Genomic DNA, 18,354 nt, shown 5'->3' with positions numbered 1-18,354 from the left:
TTCATGTAAAACACGCTGTCAATAATCACTATAAAACTGTTAGCTGCTGTCAAGCTGAACCACCGTCAACCATAGGACGCCGTGCCAATAAACAGGCTGTAACTAGTCTCAGATGCGCATGACATTCGCAACGCGCGCAAACTCAAACTCACTCCCACGGATTTGCGATCGTGAGATAAATTAGCAGCGATCACTGCGTCACTTGATTCGCTCATTCACGCTGATGTCCCAGCGATAACTGCATGTCCTTCAGTCACATCACATAGGCATACCGTTCGCTGATTCCGCGTTAGCGATACAAGATAAATACACGACGGCAACGTGCCGCTGCTGTATCATCGAGAAGTCAGATTGACCGTTTAGGATGCCACTTCGTTAACCTCTTCTCTATATGCGATGGATATGCGTAGTAAATGTGTTTGCAACCTTCGCTCGTTACCAACTAGCAATTACCAACAGTTATACAGGCGATGCTCTTAGTAGTCAGAATAGAAAATACACCTCTCAGGATTGCGAAGAGACTCGCAGAAATGCGAAGTGCCCATCGTCGGATCACTTCTTTCCCTTCTTCGACTTCTTTTCCTTCTTCTTTGCGCTGTCGGGAGGCTTGAACGCATCGAGTATCTCCTGCTGTTTGACTTGCGTGTCGACGTGAATCACGTTGGGTTTCTTGCGGTACCGGTTAACGGCAGCCGGTGGTGAGAACTCGATCTCCATGTCGGATGCCGAAGAGCTCGATGCTACGGAGGCATCATCCTTATTCTTTGGGATCTTAAATTGAAGGGGTTTCATAGGCTCTTCGAGCTGCGGTACTTCCATCGACTCCTGCTTTATTGGATACATGGTCACGTAGTACGTGCCATCTTTTCTGTGTATATGAAGCGTCGGAGGTGGTTCGACATCTTCCTCTTCGCCATCTTTCTTCTTTGGTACAGACTTCTTAGACAAGAAACTCTTGCTCTTCTGCATCTTACGTTTTCTGCTCTTAGACACTGCAGCCCTAGATCTGGACCTGGGCATGTGTACTACACCGACTTTTGCTTCCTTTAGAATCTCATTGACACTGTGCGCAATAGCCCCAGGCTTCCAACCTTTACGAGGTTTTAATCTACCCATCATGGTGTTTGTATTCCATAACCAACCCATGTTACCTGGTACTCTAGGTCGTGGATCGATACAATTCTTGTGACCGTAATTGATTCCAGGATAAGTGGCTGCAACCGCATAAACAAATTTCATGATTCTTCGACCGACCTTCATATGAGATTTGCCAGTAGCATTGCGATCGCCACCGGGTCCTGGATATCTTGTTTTATTTTTGTGTTGTTTAGTGTTCACCTTCCCGATTAATTTTGCGGTTCCGGCACCGGCAGATTGTGCCGTCTGCGAGGTGGTTTTTTTTACGATTGTCGTTGTTGCTTCTAACATTGACGAATCAAGAGTTCTCGTTCGCTTTCTCGACCTGCACCTTGGTTCCCCGCAAGGTCCTAACTCGGTTTCCGGAGGTGGAAAGATCGTCTCAAGCTCTTTCTGCTTATCCAGCTTCTCATCCTTCCTTTTCTGCTTGGTAAACACAATGGAGCCCGCTTCCGGTATAACTGGGATTGCCTCACGCACGACTCCGGAACGCCCTGGTACCGCAATCGTGAAAGGAGTTGCCGATGGAAAGGATGCCATGACACTGTTCACACCCACGATCCCTTGTCTGGTGTTGAGTGTGTTGCAAGGACCAGAGTACTGCATTTGCTGTGGAGGAAGGAGTCCTTTCTTCGATGCACTCATATCCATAGTTTGATTCTGTTCTTTGTCCCTACCGAAGTAAGGACTCTCTGATGGAGACATTAAGCCTAGTCCTGCCAAACCTGGCACCGTGCCCAAGGAATCGACAAAGTCTTGAGCATTTTTGAATGCTCGAATCAGACAGTCTACTCCTATACATGGCTTCTTTATGGTTGCCGAAACACCCCTGCGTCTTAATGAAGCGTCCAAAGCTTCTTTAGCTGGACAGCCACATCCAGACTTCGGGTTGGACGTTGATTGAGGTTTATAGGCGTCAAATGTAACTTCATTAGATGACGCTAAGTGATCGTCAATATGACGTACTGGAGTAGATTCGAATCCTGTTTGAGTTACTGATCTGTGATTATTGAATTCCTCGAAATCATTCGTTACAGGATATTCAGTACTGTGGAGCTCTCTTCTAGGTTGAAATTGACTATAATTTGTTGTAGTCTCGATTCTCTGATTGGTCACAGGTTGTGGATATTGTTCGTTATGGCAAATGGATTCTTGCCGAAATCCAGTAATTTCGGGATTTCCTAGTCCACATCCGCCGCCCCTCATTCTCGAAGTACAGCTAGTACCAGAGTCGTAAATAATGCTAGTTTGTGGATTTCTGACACAATAGCTGGGAATAAAGCACGGCACCTTGTCATTGTTAGCATTGTCTCGTTGCAACGCTAGACTGGGTTGCCTCATACTTGAACAACAACGACCGAGACAACCAGAAGGGCACGCGGAAGACGTGCTCGAAAAGATCGGATGGTTATCGACCGGAGTACAAGCGCAGGTCGGTTCGTTTGGGTAAGCTCGATAAACATGGCCACGATATTGTCTGTCGTTCAATTTCTCAGCGTTAGTTAGTTTCTCGAAGCCTGGCTCACCCATGGATATCTTAGGCGGTGAGGTTGGTACACATAGTGAAGCTCCTACGTTGCCAGCAGTTTCATCCCCTCTACGTGCTTCCCGAGGTAGACGAGACGATTCAGTCGTTTCACCTGATTCCTGGACAGACTGTAAATTCCCCATTTTTATTTCAGATGCATCCCTGTTTTCATTATCTTTTACCGGCTGTAACGCATCGTTCATCTGCGAACTTCTAGGGGCTGAGAATTTTTCCTGAAACGCAAAATGCGTCACGATGGATTTGCCAAAACAGGATAGCCTCAAAGACAGGGCGATGCTTCCTGAGATTTTATTCTGGTCATCGATCAAGTCATAAACATTAGTCAGAGTGTACGCTTTAGGTGGATGACTCCTCTCGTTGCTAGTCGTAGATACTTGGTCACAGAGACATCCGGATAACGGTACGCGCGCCTCGCAGATGGGAAACGGTTCGCCTACAACCCCGCAGACGGCTCGTGCAGCGATTTTGTAAACTCCGACCTTTAGAGGTCGCGAGTGCATAGCTCGCACGAGCTCACACGGCGGTTTTGCGAAGAGGCACGATTTCCCGGCGTTCAGCTTCACGGATCTGTCCCCGACCTTAGACTCCACTTCTAGAACCTCTTCTGGTATCCTCTCGCATGTCTTTCTCACCATGGTCAATTCCTCAGGGCCGATTTCGAAAGTCGGTATGTCGATGAACTTTATGCGAACGCATAGCGTGTTGGTATTCGGATCCTCGATCTTGTCAGGACACAAGCTGAGACCTTTAACTAGGATCTCCAGCATGTACAGCTGTTCCTCCTCAGATCTTACACATTCTTCTATATTCATGATGATTTATTTCGCTGATGACTCTCACAAAAAAGCAACGAATCACCTGCTTACCGCTGACTCGAGAATTTGGCAATGAATTTTGAAGGGATCATAAATTATTAGGATTACTTTGACCACGCCATTAATTTAGCTCATCTCACCACGCTAAGTCCCGAAATTTTATTCCTGCGCTCGTATTTTTGACAGCTTGGTCGATGCCTGACTGATTGATTAACCAATGATTGACAGCTGGTTACCATGGTAATAAACAGACGATCTATTATCACAATAATCACCTTTTGATTGATACTAATTCTATGAATACTTGTCATTTACGATAGGAGTATGAACTTCAGGAGATGATGATCATTCTGTTCTAGGTATTTCCGTAGTTCTCACTTGGTCGAACTTTCAATTTTTTCCTACTTAACGTAACCTGCCCTTATTTAGAAGTCCGCTGTGGTCGTTTCTCTTCGTCAAAGGATTCTGGAAGAATGCTATCGGGACACTTCATCTCTTCCAATTCCACCACGTCGCCAGGAACTCCTGTCGTTATCACAGGTTTCACGCAGAACTCACTCTCGTCTTTATCGTTTTTGAATAGAAAAGACGTGCTGTCAAGTTGATACTGTGTACTGATAGACTTCCCCAGGCAGACTAACCGTATATCCAGATCAATAGTACCCGACGGATTCTCTCCAGGATCCACCAGGTGAAAACCACCCTTAAGTGAATAAGGCTTAGGTGCATGATCTGGATCATTCTGAGCCATGGCCACTTGATCACAAAGACAGCCAGAAAATGGTATTTTACATTCTGCAATAGGATAGGTGTCACCCTCGCAAAAGACACCAAGGTTTAACGCTACCTTCTTTAATTCTTCCACAAGGACTTTAGGTTTTCGAACAAAGAGGCAGGACTCGCCTGAGGAAAGGTTAATGACGCCATTCTCATCCGGCATCGATGATATCATAGTACCAGTAAAATCATTAGTCGATATTGCAAATATAGGGAAATCCAAAAACCTGATCTTAACCACAAGCTTCGACTTGCCGACATCTTTTATCTTGTCTAGCGTGAGTTTGAGTTTGTCAACCATTAGCTCTATGAGGTAGAGCTGCTCGTCGTGCCCTCCGAAGCAAGACATGCCCCGATCACTTTCTCATTCCAATGTCCAGGCTTTTCATGTCAAATATACACGAGGAATTTGAGGAACGTATACGTCTCAATAGTACCACAGACTGTTCGAAAATGACAATCGAATTTTACGATCATCGCGCCTCGAGTATCTGGGTCATTTCTGTGAACGTACCTATAGTATATACATATAGTATATACTGTTGTATACATACGTATAGGTATGATCCTCACTCGTGAGACAAAAAATTAATTCGAATGCACTCGGTCAAACGAGTAGAAACCAAACGTGGACCCATGAGTATCGTCGTAAGCGTTCGATCACCCACCGGGATTAACGATATATTTTTTTTCTTTTCATTTTTATCCGGTGCGTAGATCGGATCTCCAGGATCTCCCGTAGAAAAAATCACCGCAGCCGTGTAGATCCTATCGGTCATAAGCGACTGCTGTCTCTTTCATTGACGTTTATAACTGCTTCGACCAACGTAGACCCCCCATCAGGGTTAGGGAGGACCAGTTACCGATAGAAGCTGATGTTTTCACCAAGACTTTTCGTGCATCGGAAACATCTCGGTCCAGTATTTGGGTATGCTAAATTGGTAACCTTGAAAAATACAACGATCCCTCGAGGTGCGGTTTTAGTGGATACAACCGAAGATCGAAGACACGGTGGTTCCTTCAAGGTTCCAACACCGACCTGAAGTATGCACTAATTGGTGCGGGCACACGCATACAAGGAGACCCGAAGCATGGACACCATAGAGTGGCAGGGAAGCTGGTCAGCCGAAGTAAAATTCCGAGCCAGGCGACACGGCGGCTCGTTAAAATGCTTCTGGGGGTTTCGGGCACGGGACGCTCGGTTAATTGGTGATTAGCGATTAAAACGAACCGATCCTTCGTCCCCCGGTCATCCGGTCTCTTCTTTACCAAAAGGGACACAAAGCTACAATGCTTATAATATTATCGTCAGACATAGAATAGCAGCTGGAGGTGATCCGTGCCGAAAGGAAGTATTATATACTCCACTCTGTCTTCGGAGAATCTATAAGAATGTGTATCTGTATATGCTTTTATGTATCTACATGCACATAAGTAAAGAACATAGACTGCCGAAGAGGATCGGTACGGCACGCATACGGCACGCGTAGCCTTTTTGATCCTGACCCAAATATTCTCAAGACGTCAGGTCCATTTTCTCCCGTCTTTCCATCAATGCAGCGCGCGTGCACTATGGACTATGGAGAAACCTTGATCGTGCGCAAACCGATCCCACGACATTATTTCCTACACGAGTTATTCAACGCTCTGCTTCTATAAGTTCCTACCTGCCCGCATTCAAGAGGAACTCTCGCCAGGGGTCTTCCTCGATTTGAATAATCCTAAGGCCCCGGCTATACCCCATACCTCGAATTCGCCATATATGCCTTTAACCCATCTCGACATTGCTATCTCGTGGAAGATTCCGGTATTTCCGATGTGTCCAGAAGAACGGAGGTCTGGCAGGCATCGAGTCTCAGCTTTGAAATTCCACGTGTGCCTCTCCGGATTGCTCACCCGGCGTCGGGAGTCCTCGGTTATTTTCGATGATCTAGATCTGGGTAGCACCAGGAAGCCGTGGCCGAACGCAAAATTACCGGTACCAGTGGAAGAGGCCTCGTTCGCTCGCTCCAAGAGGTCAGAGGGCGATAGCGGTACCTCTTCTGCCGAGGAAGGCCTCATCCTCCATCCTACCGTGTTGCACTAGTGTAGAGTGCACACCGTATACAAACGTAAGGAGTCTCACACTCTCGTGATCCCTGTAAGCTTGTGTTGAGACGTTCGAGCGTTCGTGCAACGAATACCTAAGGATGGCCGGCGGCAGCGTCGGCGTCGGCGGCGACTACGAGGCATCCCGAGCGGTCTCTCCGACAGAAGAGAAACGAAGAATGAGAGAACGGCAGAGAGAGAATTAGAAGAGGACCGGCACCCTCCCGCAGCGCTAGACCAAATTTGTTAAACAACCGGCGCATCCCAATTTGTTCCCGTGTGGCTTTGTGACGTATATCATGACGGGCTCCGTGTGTACGCGCGCCTGCATTATGAAAGGCAAGTGTATATGCGTCTGCGCGAGGGATGAGGCGGCACGCTGAGTTTACGCGAGTTCGAATTTACCGTTGCATCTGAAAAATGAAATTATCGTCACGCCGCGTCATTTAGAAAGGAAACAAGCTCCTATACGACGCGTACGAATAATATCAACGAGTTTCTTCACTAACGAAGTAACAGCCTGTAGCGGCGCTGTTTATCGTGTCCACCATTCCGATTGCCTTACTGGAATGTCAGCGTCGATGAGTATTCACCTTCGTTATAAAAATTCCTTCGATCGAAACTTCTATCCAGAATACTACAGGAATATGATGAGAAACGAGGAAGAAAGCTGCGCATAATAGAATATCACAAGTACGAGTGAATGCTACCCGTTTACCTGGTCTCGCTCTATACGGTAGAAGGTGCTGCTGCACTTCCCCGTGTCTGACGCCACTACCAGACCGTTTACGTGTTCCCGTCAGAGATAATCCGTTAGCTAGGAGTCGCTTGCGACGTTTTCCGCGTAGGTCGAGTCACGCGTGACTTTCCCTGCAGATCTCGTGATCAGGCACACGAGGATGTGCACGGATATACTTAGGTATACTAACAATAAGTATCGTATACGAATAGAGTGGGTAGTATAGCTACGTAAGCGTAGCATCAAGCCGTTCCGATCGGAAAAGGTCGTCGTCGTCGTCGTCGTTGTAGACATTGTCGGTGGTAAGCATGAGCTGCGATATCGCGTCACGAGACGATGAGACGAGCCTGTAAGAACCGGGTTATAGGCTGCTGTAAGTGTAACGAGGATCTAGCTGTGGTAGGGATAAGGACGAGGTAGGCAGAGTAAGGAGATCGGAGGGATGGGAAGTGAGGGAAGGTTGGGTTAGGTAAAATGGAGGTAGAAAAAATAAAAAGCAAGAGGGAGTGGACCGCGGTGAGGTCGCGACCCGCAGCCCGCAGGCCCCAGTGAAAGGCCCAACGGCGATCCGCATCCGCGGGGCCCATGGAGCCCCGAGCGGGGCCCACTGTGAGTCCCGAGAGCTGTTTCTTAAGATCGCGTTCTTCTTGGCGGCCTCACTACCATTATGCTGCACTTAAAGTGGCAATCGTGTGGAAGGCAGCGCAATAGCCGCGTTGCGCAACCTTTGTGACCCCACCCTAGAACCCAGGCGCAATGGCAAACGGCTAAACTGCGGCAGCAAATAGCTCGTTCGAGCTACCCCTTGGATTCATGGCGCACGGGCACCGCCGTCAAGGGATACGGCTCTGATCGAACGATAATTGGATAGATTACGCGGAACCTCCTCCAACCCTGATACCATCGCGTTTATGTCCATTTTATGTGTTATACCGAGCCCCCCGTATACCGTGCATACAGCCATCAGGTTGTATGCCAGGTCCACTTTACGAGCGTGCAAGTGTTTGCATAGCGTGGGGAGTTCGCAAAACGCTCTTAAAGTTCTTTTACACGCGTTGTCCAGGTGTCGATCACCTGAGCTGCATCATCAGCCACTAAAGAAATCCCAGCGTGAGACAATCCTGCAAAATTCCTGTGAAACTTCGAAAAGCAGAATGACGTTACAAAGTGGTAATGGGGTTCGAGACAGTTTCAGAGCAATTCAAGTCAATAGCACCGGCGAGGCAACCAACACTGTGGGAAAACGGGGAATTGTAACAAAAGAGGCTAGCCTTTTAAATAAAAAGCGTAAAACTGCTGATTAGACGCGGGGTCGCGCATGCTCTTGCTGGTGTCTGTCTACCCGCCTGACAGCCTCTTGTCTTTACCGATTCTCTCACAGCATTTTCAAGAAGCGACGCCTTCTTTTGCTCCTGGGTTTCGGGATACTTGTTCAATGGTCCATTTCGTGAGATGACGACGGTTCGCAATAGAAGATTCTACTAAATGCCCACGAGTGATGCCGTTTCCGGTCGAGTCGACGTGGGGCCGAACCGCTGCGAATTCAGCTGCGATCGAATGGACAATTCACCGCGACCGCACGAGACGCTGAGAAACACGTGGAATGAAAAACTGACGAGAAGAAAGGATTAAAAGAGGGATTCAAAGCAACGGCTCGCGTCTAGCCGCAAAATCAATTATTTCCAGTTCGTCAAGATCGGCGGCATGGCGGGATGCACCGTCGCGTCGCCAGTGTCGCAAGATGAGGGCAACCGCTCTACAGGGCACTTCATCCACGACAAGCAATTAAATCAGCCTGTTCGAAAACAATGCTCGTCCAGCGACACGGCCCGCCGGGATCCTCGAGGGTTTCTCTGGTAGAATTTATTACGGGGTAAGACTATAGAGCCGCACTCTCGGGTCCCTCGTGAAGCTAAACCTCCAAGCACACGCTCACCGAACGCGTGACAAATTCATCGAGTCACGCCGCCTCACGTGCTTTGAAGAGTGAGGACCACCCCATAACGATATAACACGGACGCAATCATCATGGTACTGCCAACAGAGACGGGGCGATAAATTAAAACTAGGAGAAACAGGGCTATTAGCGTGCCATTAGCGAGACTGACCATGCGTGACTCGGGTGGTTCGTGTTTCAAATCGCACGAGACGCACTACAGGACTATGCCAATTTTATACACAGGAAACCATCTATGCCGGTTTGGTTGTCTACCTAAATACTTTGACAACCCAATTGGATAGTTGGCAAAGCTCCGTAACCGCGAAGGATCAGAATTTCGAGAATTCTATCAAGGAGCACCAGAGAAAGAAGCATTGATATCTTTAGCGTAAAATGGCAAGTGGAATCGCAAGAACCGATCGCACGGTCAAAGGATATAGCTGTACCTATAGGCAAGGTATGTACTATGGATGGAATCGGAGCTCTGCGATCAGCCTGGTTTCCGGCCGAGCGAGAAAAAACCTTTGGGAACCGTGATTGTAGCGCAGTGGCTTTCGTAACACGCCTCCGGTGTTAGGATTGGTGTGCACCGACAACCGTAGGAATTAAGTGAGCAGTTAGGTGGTAGTAGTAGTATACTTCGAGCAAGGGGGTAAGCACTAAGCAGGCAGGGGCGTACAGGATCGATACATCATGGGTCCCAGCGGGGGGCCCAGATACCATCTTAGTTAGTATCCTCGAATAGACGTGTAGGTACCTCAACCGAACAAGCCAGCCTCGTCATTATACCCATATCTACCTATCTATATCAGTCCAATATCTACGAAGCGTTTGGAACGTGTGTGATCGGCAGAATATCGTGTGCGAGTTGGTACGCGCTGGTCTGCTCTCTTCTCTTTCGTATCGGTGGAGGCAGCACTTACTTCCTAACGTAACGTGCGTGACTGCAATCCCTTGAGTTTGCCCCCTATTAATATCTCTCGAGTATTTATCAAAATTTATCTCGCGGTCGGAAGTGTGTCGAGGACGACGTTCCAGAAAGGGTACCACGTATATACCTACCATCTCACTATTTAGCCTTACGAGCTCTTCCCGGATCAGTTACCCGTGTAGGTACATTTGAGACGCAGTGCCCAGACATATAGCGCTTAGGTACATTACGGCATATTATGTATATAGCATGAAAATTCTTAAGTATTTTCCTGCATCTTTCATTTAGTGTCAGAGAATCTCCATTCGCGGTTGCTCCCTTTCGCATGCCTCACCGCGCATCTTACAGCATTGAAAGATCGTCCATTCCGTTCATCCAGGCAACTGGTAACATGTCGTAAATTTGCCATCATCAAAATTCCTCGGCTATAGACTCTTACTAAAGGACTCAAAAAAGGTTCACGCTGGAATATTAGTACGACCTCTTTACTTCGCTCCTAACGTCACTCCCGACTCTCATCTTCTCCGTGACTATGTTGTGTATATCTAGTCAAGGTATATCTACCTACCAACTTGGCTACTCTCTTCGTCTAGCATCTTGCCGTAATCCTCATGGCGGCTCGCTGTAAGATGTGCTTCATTACCCGGGGTCTTCTCGCTTTTATTGTTCATTATAATAATGAGCGAGGCTTGTATTTCGGATTACACCGATCAATTAGTGAGAGAAGCTCGGTTCGACGTAGTCGAACGCTATCGCTCGATTTTGGGAATGCGAAACACGTGTATTAATTCCTCGGACGTGCTCGTAAAACGAGCCTTTATGATTCTAGTACAGATATAGCGTTAGGAGTATAACAGGCTGAGGTAGACAGGTACCTAAGTATATCGCAAGAGAGGAGAACCATACGGGAGACGTAGCTCTTCGAAGAGACTCACCAAGAGAGAGAGAGACAGAGAGAGGAGTGAGCAAAAGATAGTCAGAGGAACAAGGAAAGAGTGCAGCAGCTAACTATGAGGAGAGAAGAGGAGAGCCGTAGGGACATTGAAGTGGAGGTTGGCCAGAGGAGAGACGCATAGAAGGAGAGATGTATAGCAAGAGCATGGATGAATCTCGAGAAGAGTCGAGACTCGGTGAGATAATTCGTGCCGACGAGAGAAGACTCTCCTCCTTGCTGGTTTCTCGCTGCGATGTACACTCGTTATTATAATGTACAGGGTGCCTTAAATTTGAGTGAAACTCTTAACGCGTCAGCTCTTAATTACCCGAAGGCACTCCTGTCGCTAGCAACGGTCACGGCCAGGGACCAACGAACGTCTCGAACGTGTGACCCTCGTTTCCTTTGACTGTATATAAGTAAGTGGAAGGCGTGTTATATTAAAGAGGAGGCGGCGCAAACCATTGCGGATACCACGAAATCGCACAAAAGCGCAAGGACACGGAACTAGCATGTTTTATTATTCCCATCGTCTATATCATCGTCGTCGTCACCTCCTTCGGTTTCACGGAACATTTTGCACATCGTTTTACGAGGCCAATTACGGTACGCCGCCGCGCTTACGAGATGCCTCAGGCCCCGGCTTTCTGACGTTCCGTTACGCAGAGCCAATCTTCGGTACGGCTATTGATGGGATTTCAAATTGAATTGAATCGAAGAAACATTGAAATAGAGAGACCGCGACCTTCTTCGTGGCGACTGGATGTAGGTATCCAACTAGATAGATAGTAGCTTGTGGGCCGTTAATGTCGAGCTTATTCTAATATTCTCTACCAAGAAGAGAAAAAAGGGGGAGAATGGATCCCAAATGACGTCCGTGACGCGTACCGCCTTTATACCAGAAGCCACTTTTAGGCTTGGTAAAGAGGTGTTGGAATCCGAGTATCACATGCCTGTAAACACGCATCGTTCGTATCCACGAATATCACGAGGGCATAAAACGTTCGAATAATTAGGGCCCCGATCGAACTCGTAAAAGTTTCCAATGGTACCCGTCTCAGCGGTGATCTGGGGGCCCGAAACACTTTTTACGCCGACCCGGACCGACCCCGACGTTCCTTAGCTCTGGCCACACCTCGACTGTTCGCCTACCTACCATGCCCAATAAATGCAATTAATGATCTATCTCATTGGAAACTGACTTATTAATTATCTCGCTCACCATTCTGCGATGAGCCTATAAAAGGCCACGAATCCATTTTTCGATAGCCGAGATATAGCCGGGGGTCTCTCAGTGGCGCAATTGATGTACTACATGCCAGAGTACTTGCCGCAACAAACAAGGACCTTGATATTTCTCATAACTTCCGAACTCAAGGCACGCCCTCTGACGCCGGAATAGCTCCAGCACCCATAATACATCCTGACGTGCCTATTACCAAAGAGCGCCGAGTCGAATGTGTGAAATCGCACAAAGGCGCGAGGAAAGCACACTCTTCTGGCTCAAAGAGGCCACTCGTGTGGGGTACGTGGCATCTAGACTTCGAAGTACAATTTGCGTCCGTCTTGACAGGGTCTTTTGGACCCCACCGTCAGGCTACAAGTTCAACGTACTCGTATAATGACCACAAACAAACGTGTAGCAAGACGTCGTGTAGTTGAACGTAGAGCGACCGGACAGTCACGTAGATTATGGCAGGATGGTGGGAAACGGTCGATCCAGAGAGAGAGGAAATCGTGAAAAAGTCCGTCTCGAAATAGAAGACTAGAAGAGCGACGGATCGATCACTGAGTAATTATGAATCCTGCGTGAAGGAGCTGTGACCGAAGAGCTCGTGCCGACAGGCGTGACCCTCAACCACATCTCGTCCCTTTTTCTCCTTTCCCGTCTTCTTCTTCGTCTCCTTCTTGTTCATCTTTCTCATTCTTCTCATCTTCTCTTCTGCAGCCGCCATCTCGTTCTTGCTTACTCAATCTCTCGTTTCGTCGACGGTGCAACTTGGACTCTGCATTCTCTATACTCCAGCTCCAGTACCCATTTCATTCCTCTGAAAGATAGTCTCCCAATAACCGTAACACCTCCCTTGGAGAATTCCGAGGCGATTCAGTGAGACGCGGAGCATGCACCAAGTCCAGCATGGATCCTGCGCCATATATACCAGGAAGATCAAAAAGGAGGTTCTCCATGCAACGCAGACAGAAGTTGCACGTGCACTGTGTGCTAGAAGAAGGACGCCATGAGCAACGAGGAGACGGTCTTTAAAAGAATTTAAAGCACGTTGTTTATCATATTACTAGCCGCTGACCAGCCGACCAATCAAGATAATAGGAGGGTGAACGAATGGAATAAATACTAGCGGTCATGCCGCTCAGTGGCAAAGTTCAGAAGTATACTTTGTGCCTTCTTCTGGAGTACTATCTAAAACTTTCGAGTACCTTTGATCTCCTTTCTCCAAGATTCTTCTCGAGCCAAGAGACAGTTTCTACGACTTCGTTAGAACGCCGTTCAACAACACTTGACGTCAGAGATTTTAATAAGTGTTTCTCAAGAGTCGCAATACTCACTAACAATTGCATCTCCGTAAAGCAGGTCGAGGATACACCTCTACTTCTCCGACGAGATGATCAAAGATGAAATTCACGCTCGGGAATCCGCAACTCTTATAAGTACGCTCCTCCTATAAAACTGTTCGATCCTGTTTAACGAATGATCTCTCCTGGGAATATACCGGATGGGCGTAGAGAGATATATAGATGGAACCTATAGGTATATAGAATCAAGTTCGCCAAGCTGGGAATTGCATTGCAACACTGCGGGATCCTTCATGATTCGATAGCAGTGACCGTTCGCGATTCGCGGGACGAAACCCGCAAATATAGAGAACTGTCAGCGAGTGGAGTATAGGCAGGCGAGGAGAAGTTCCGTGTAGCGGCGTGCCGGACCGAAAGGATGAGAGGCGAGCCGAGAGGTGAAGAAGAAGGAGAGGACGTAGAGGAGCGAGAAAAGGGTAGAAAAAGGATTGGAGTGAGTGAGTGAGATGAGAGGAGAGAAGCAGCGAAGAAGAGAAGAGAACCGAAGAGAGACTGCAGGAGCTGGACATGCCGGAGCTCTCTTCCTCGGAGAGTGGATGCTGGAGAGGCCCGATGGACCACCTACCGTCGCTGATCTGATCTCTGTACGCTGGTTCGTGCGTCCGTCCACCCGTCCGTCCGTCTGTCTCTTCACGTTCGTCCATTCGGTGCCCCGACCTCCTGTTCCCATCAATAACGCTTATAATATCTAATTAATCACAAATTATCTAGATCTTCGCCTAAACCAGAGAAAGGGATAACATAGACATGTGTGCACGTCCACGCTCGCGCGCGGAATACGCCGGGTTCGTTGGGCATCACGGATTTTCGTTGAGGTCAGGACTTTGGGCTCTGTATATCCTGAGGTATCCCTACAGATCCTTCCCAAACCCCACCGGAGGAGTATTTCGTCGAGGATGATGGAAGTGGCTATTATTTTGTAGTTACGCCAGAGACTTGATTAGGGGCCCCAGATATCTGGCTGGGGGATATCGACACGAGTCCTCCTGACTCTTGGATCGAAGTAGAACACTGCTTGAAGAAATTAAAGGGTGTCAGTCTCTGAAGCTACAATCTGTATAGTATAATACATAGCGAGTTTCAAAAGTCTACTTTTATTATTAATCCCAGTACTCGAAGATGTAGAACTACCTTCTAGAATGTATCCCAGGAAGTTCTAGAAGCTCGACAAAAGAGGCGTCAACCCGTTTTAATTTAAACTCCAGTGGATCGTAGATGGTATGGTGGATAGTGATATTTTTTTAAAACGTCAGTGGGCGCAGAGGGTACGTTTGGCGCCTAGGCGACAGATAATTTTTATCAATTTGGTACAATGGAGGATACCAATTAGTGCTATCGCTCATTCGTTCGGTGTAACATGTCGCTATCGTGATTTGTCAGTGGACGAGTACCCCTCTCACACATTCGTCGCGTCTCGCTCGTTATCTCTCGGATACCGAAAGAGTTCGCTTTGGGAGTAGCGAGTGTCTCTCTGTTGATCTCTGAAGCATCCGGACCTTCCTCGACGGCATGTAACAAATAACACGTAAACTCTAATCTCTCTATGTCGACAGTTCGGAACGCCAGAACCTGAGCCTAATCTTCTTCCGGGACTTCTTTCCACAGTGCTCATGGTCGCAGCGGTCAGCACACAAGAGCCATGCTAACCACGGCGCGTTTCATCTTTCGTCATGAAAAGAAATCGTCTCCGTGTCCTCGACCGGCTCTGTCACGATCGCATACCTACAGGATCCTTAACAGGACCTCCGTGCTCCAATAAAACGCGTATAGGAGCATCACGGTACGGCGATACACTCATTCTAAACATCATCGTGTTCTTACTTATTGTCTCATTGCGGTTGTATCATAAAAGATGCAGACTTTTTCACGAGTATCCATATATATACGTTGTCTATTTACAAAGTATACTCTATACTTCAAGGGAACGCAAAAGCTAATCGCCAAATGGGCTACCGCACCCAAAGTTCATCGTGAACCATAAACCGATCCGACGTGATTAATCCGAAGGCACACTGGAAAATGAGAGTACTTCTTGAAATGGACAAACGAGGCTAAGAGCGAAGTGAAGGAACGAACTGAGATAGACTGGGCGTCGCGGGTCTTTCGTGTACTCCTATATCGTCATTGGGATCTGGGAGTCCAATTAAATGTATAGCATGTACGGTGTATAGAATTTTTTGTGACCTGGAGGACGCGACGTAGCCGCGGTGGGCGGGCTCAGGACTGTGCCCGTGCCTAACGCCCTGGAACCGTGGCACAACGGAGCGGACGATAGGCTCCGTGGAGGCCCGATTCGGCAACCGGACAAAAAATGTAGAAATAAGAAGAAGTAGTTAATCGAATAAATGACACGCTCGTGGTAGGTATCTAACGTGGTGTTGAAGGCGAGCGTAGCGAATCGCACGAACCAAGAAGTCCATTCGTAATCGACTCCGCTCTGTGCTTCTATACCTGCTTCGATCCCGATCCCGATCCCATCTAGAATCGAACGATTCCACGATCTCTGAAGTTAGATCGCTCCATCGCTCACTCGGTCAATCACTTGGACGCCTATTGGATGCAGTCCTGCGCTATTCAGCATCTCCTGGATTATTTGAGAAAAATTCTTGAGTACTCATACAAGGAGATCGTATGAGTATATAAATGCACTGCAGGGATCCACGCAATTTATTTCTTCATTGAGACTGTACTTATACGTCCTATAGTGTCTGCATACTTGTACATCTTCGAGGATATTTCCGCGATGAGTAGAATCGCGAGAAATATTGCCGGAAATTTCCCCACGGTGGTTACGGTCCACGGAGGCAAAGACGAAGATCAGGGGCTTGTGCGCTTGTATATACTAGCGTAATGATGGTTTATGGCAAGCAGCGTAGCGCGTACCGGCCGTGTTGGACATGCGGTAAACCGCAGAACGCAACGCGGCAAAACCTTCACGGACCACGAACGCGAATTGCCGGTGGCTTACGAGCCGGTGCACGTTAAGCTTAATTACCTTATCTCACACCCCACGGGGTAGGAGCAGCCGACGAGACACAAAATTTTCAATTTTTACTTAAAGATCATCTCTTCTGTACAGACTGCAGTCGATAGTCGAGTGTGCCCATGGACCGCGAAATTGTTTTACATCCTGCCATTATGAATTTTACTGCTACATAAATTGCTCAAAATCTTGTAGGAAACGCCATGGGATTTACGAGATTTTTATGGTAGATCCATTTGGACTTTTAATCGCTATAATTTTATTAACATTCTCCGTCTATCATGTCGTGTCAACATTTTTAGAAATTTAAAAAAAATTTACTGTCATTCCAAAAGGACGAACTGAGTCTGGTTAAGGTGGGGTATTCCCTGCAAAAAATTAGATCGTTCGCAAGTCTCGTTGGGAATGATTCCGGGGACACGATGTACGGTACCCTGGATGAGAGACAAATAGAATGAGAAAACAAAGTATCCTACTAAAGTGACTTTCGGATCGAGCAGCAATAACCGATTCGTCCATTTATCGTGACGCAGACATCATCGTACGAAGTTAAGAGGAATGGCGGGGATCGGAACCCGGCCGTTTGATCGAATGCCGCAGTGATTGCCTCGACTGATATCTGCTCCCACATCTCCGGCTAATGATTATTAGCTATAAGCTCTCCTTACCTTCACATCCCACCACTAACCTTTGCCGTCCATCCCTCATATTCTCATATCCTCGGGACGCACCGTGTGCGTTTCGTTCCTTACAGTAACTCTTTCTCGGTATCTATACGTTAAGATGCTCTCGAAGCAATCGGGCCTTCTAGTCATCGAACGCACTCACATATTCACGCACTCACGTATCCACGTGCTCACCAAGGACTCGCATGACTTTTAATTCTCCATATAAATTAGGGAAGTAGGATACCTATGTGTATATACATATATATATGCCAGCAGAAGATATCCAATTGAGAAGAGATCATTTTACATATAGATTCATTTTGATTTCAAATATATCTATATATATATATATATATATATATATAATATATATACAGATATAATTATATAACCAAAATTTTCATATCAGCATAGAAATAATCAGACTCCTTATGGATGATATACGTATGGTAGACTTCTACGGTGGCAGCCAGATAAGAACTCCGGGGCGGCAAAATCAATGACTGGTTAACTTATTGACGATGTCGTCAAAATCAACGTCCTGCATTAATGTAATGAGGCGAGGAATGGTATCTGAGCTCATTGTCAGCGCTGCTTCTATCCGTATGAGATACGTAGTCGCGTTGCCATACGAATGCCCATGAACAAAGGGAGATATGCCCACGTAACACGGGATAACGATAATTAATAACTTTCAAGGTGGATATCGACGGAGCTGTCGAGGCGATGATCTTTTCTTTTTTTCTCTAGGGAGTCTTCCGTTCCGTATACGTAGAAGCAACGTAGTGCCTACCTATCTGTATCGTTCTAGATATACACCATCTATATCCAATACCGATCCGAATGTGAGACCGACAGACAAATGATGGATTTCAAGTTCTATATCGTAGGAAACCTGGCTGAGATAGAAATTAATGATCAAGAATCGATGCTCTGACTCTCCGCGATCGTCCGAGAAGAATCATCGACAGCCGGCGTACCGTTACCGGTAGTTTTCCTGTCCGCGCATCGTTACACGATCGATCGGTTCTTCGACACGATCGGCCGGGTCAAACCGTGTAAAGTTTAACTGACCTGAAGTGTACCAGCATCTACATAGGTACGTACATGGAGCGATATATAAATTTTAGAAGCAAATACTTTTCCGTACAATTTTCATGTGGATTGGCAGTTTTGTGTTCTAAGCTATACGGGAGTTTATA

At 47.2% G+C, this 18,354-nt stretch overlaps 2 protein-coding genes across 3 annotated transcripts; both read right to left on the bottom strand.

The window, feature by feature from the left end:
- Nucleotide 1: 1 nt before the first annotated feature.
- On the bottom strand, nucleotides 2-3,844 carry LOC107264888. Its single transcript, XM_015733667.2, has one exon. The coding sequence runs from the start codon at nucleotides 3,496-3,498 to the stop codon at nucleotides 553-555; it is 2,946 nt and encodes a 981-aa protein (XP_015589153.1). The 5' UTR covers nucleotides 3,499-3,844; the 3' UTR covers nucleotides 2-552.
- Nucleotides 3,845-3,887: 43 nt separating this feature from the next.
- On the bottom strand, nucleotides 3,888-4,713 carry LOC107264887. 2 transcript variants are annotated; one of them, XM_025082108.1, is made up of 3 exons: nucleotides 4,349-4,713; nucleotides 4,143-4,296; nucleotides 3,888-4,065 (listed from the first exon to the last, which is right to left on the bottom strand). In XM_025082108.1, the coding sequence occupies exons 1-3, from the start codon at nucleotides 4,625-4,627 to the stop codon at nucleotides 3,923-3,925; spliced, it is 576 nt and encodes a 191-aa protein (XP_024937876.1). In that variant the 5' UTR covers nucleotides 4,628-4,713; the 3' UTR covers nucleotides 3,888-3,922. The 2 variants fall into 2 exon arrangements, with proteins under 2 accessions (XP_024937876.1, XP_024937877.1); XM_025082109.1 differs by having other exon boundaries at nucleotides 3,888-4,404; nucleotides 4,506-4,677.
- Between the last annotated feature and the right edge of the window lie 13,641 nt (nucleotides 4,714-18,354).

Source organism: Cephus cinctus, unplaced genomic scaffold (assembly GCF_000341935.2).
Source record: "Cephus cinctus unplaced genomic scaffold, Ccin1 Ccin1_scaffold0204, whole genome shotgun sequence".
NCBI classification, from domain to species: domain Eukaryota; kingdom Metazoa; phylum Arthropoda; class Insecta; order Hymenoptera; family Cephidae; genus Cephus; species Cephus cinctus.
Note: the sequence above shows the minus strand (reverse complement) of the source record. Positions and strands in the feature narration are given on the sequence as shown.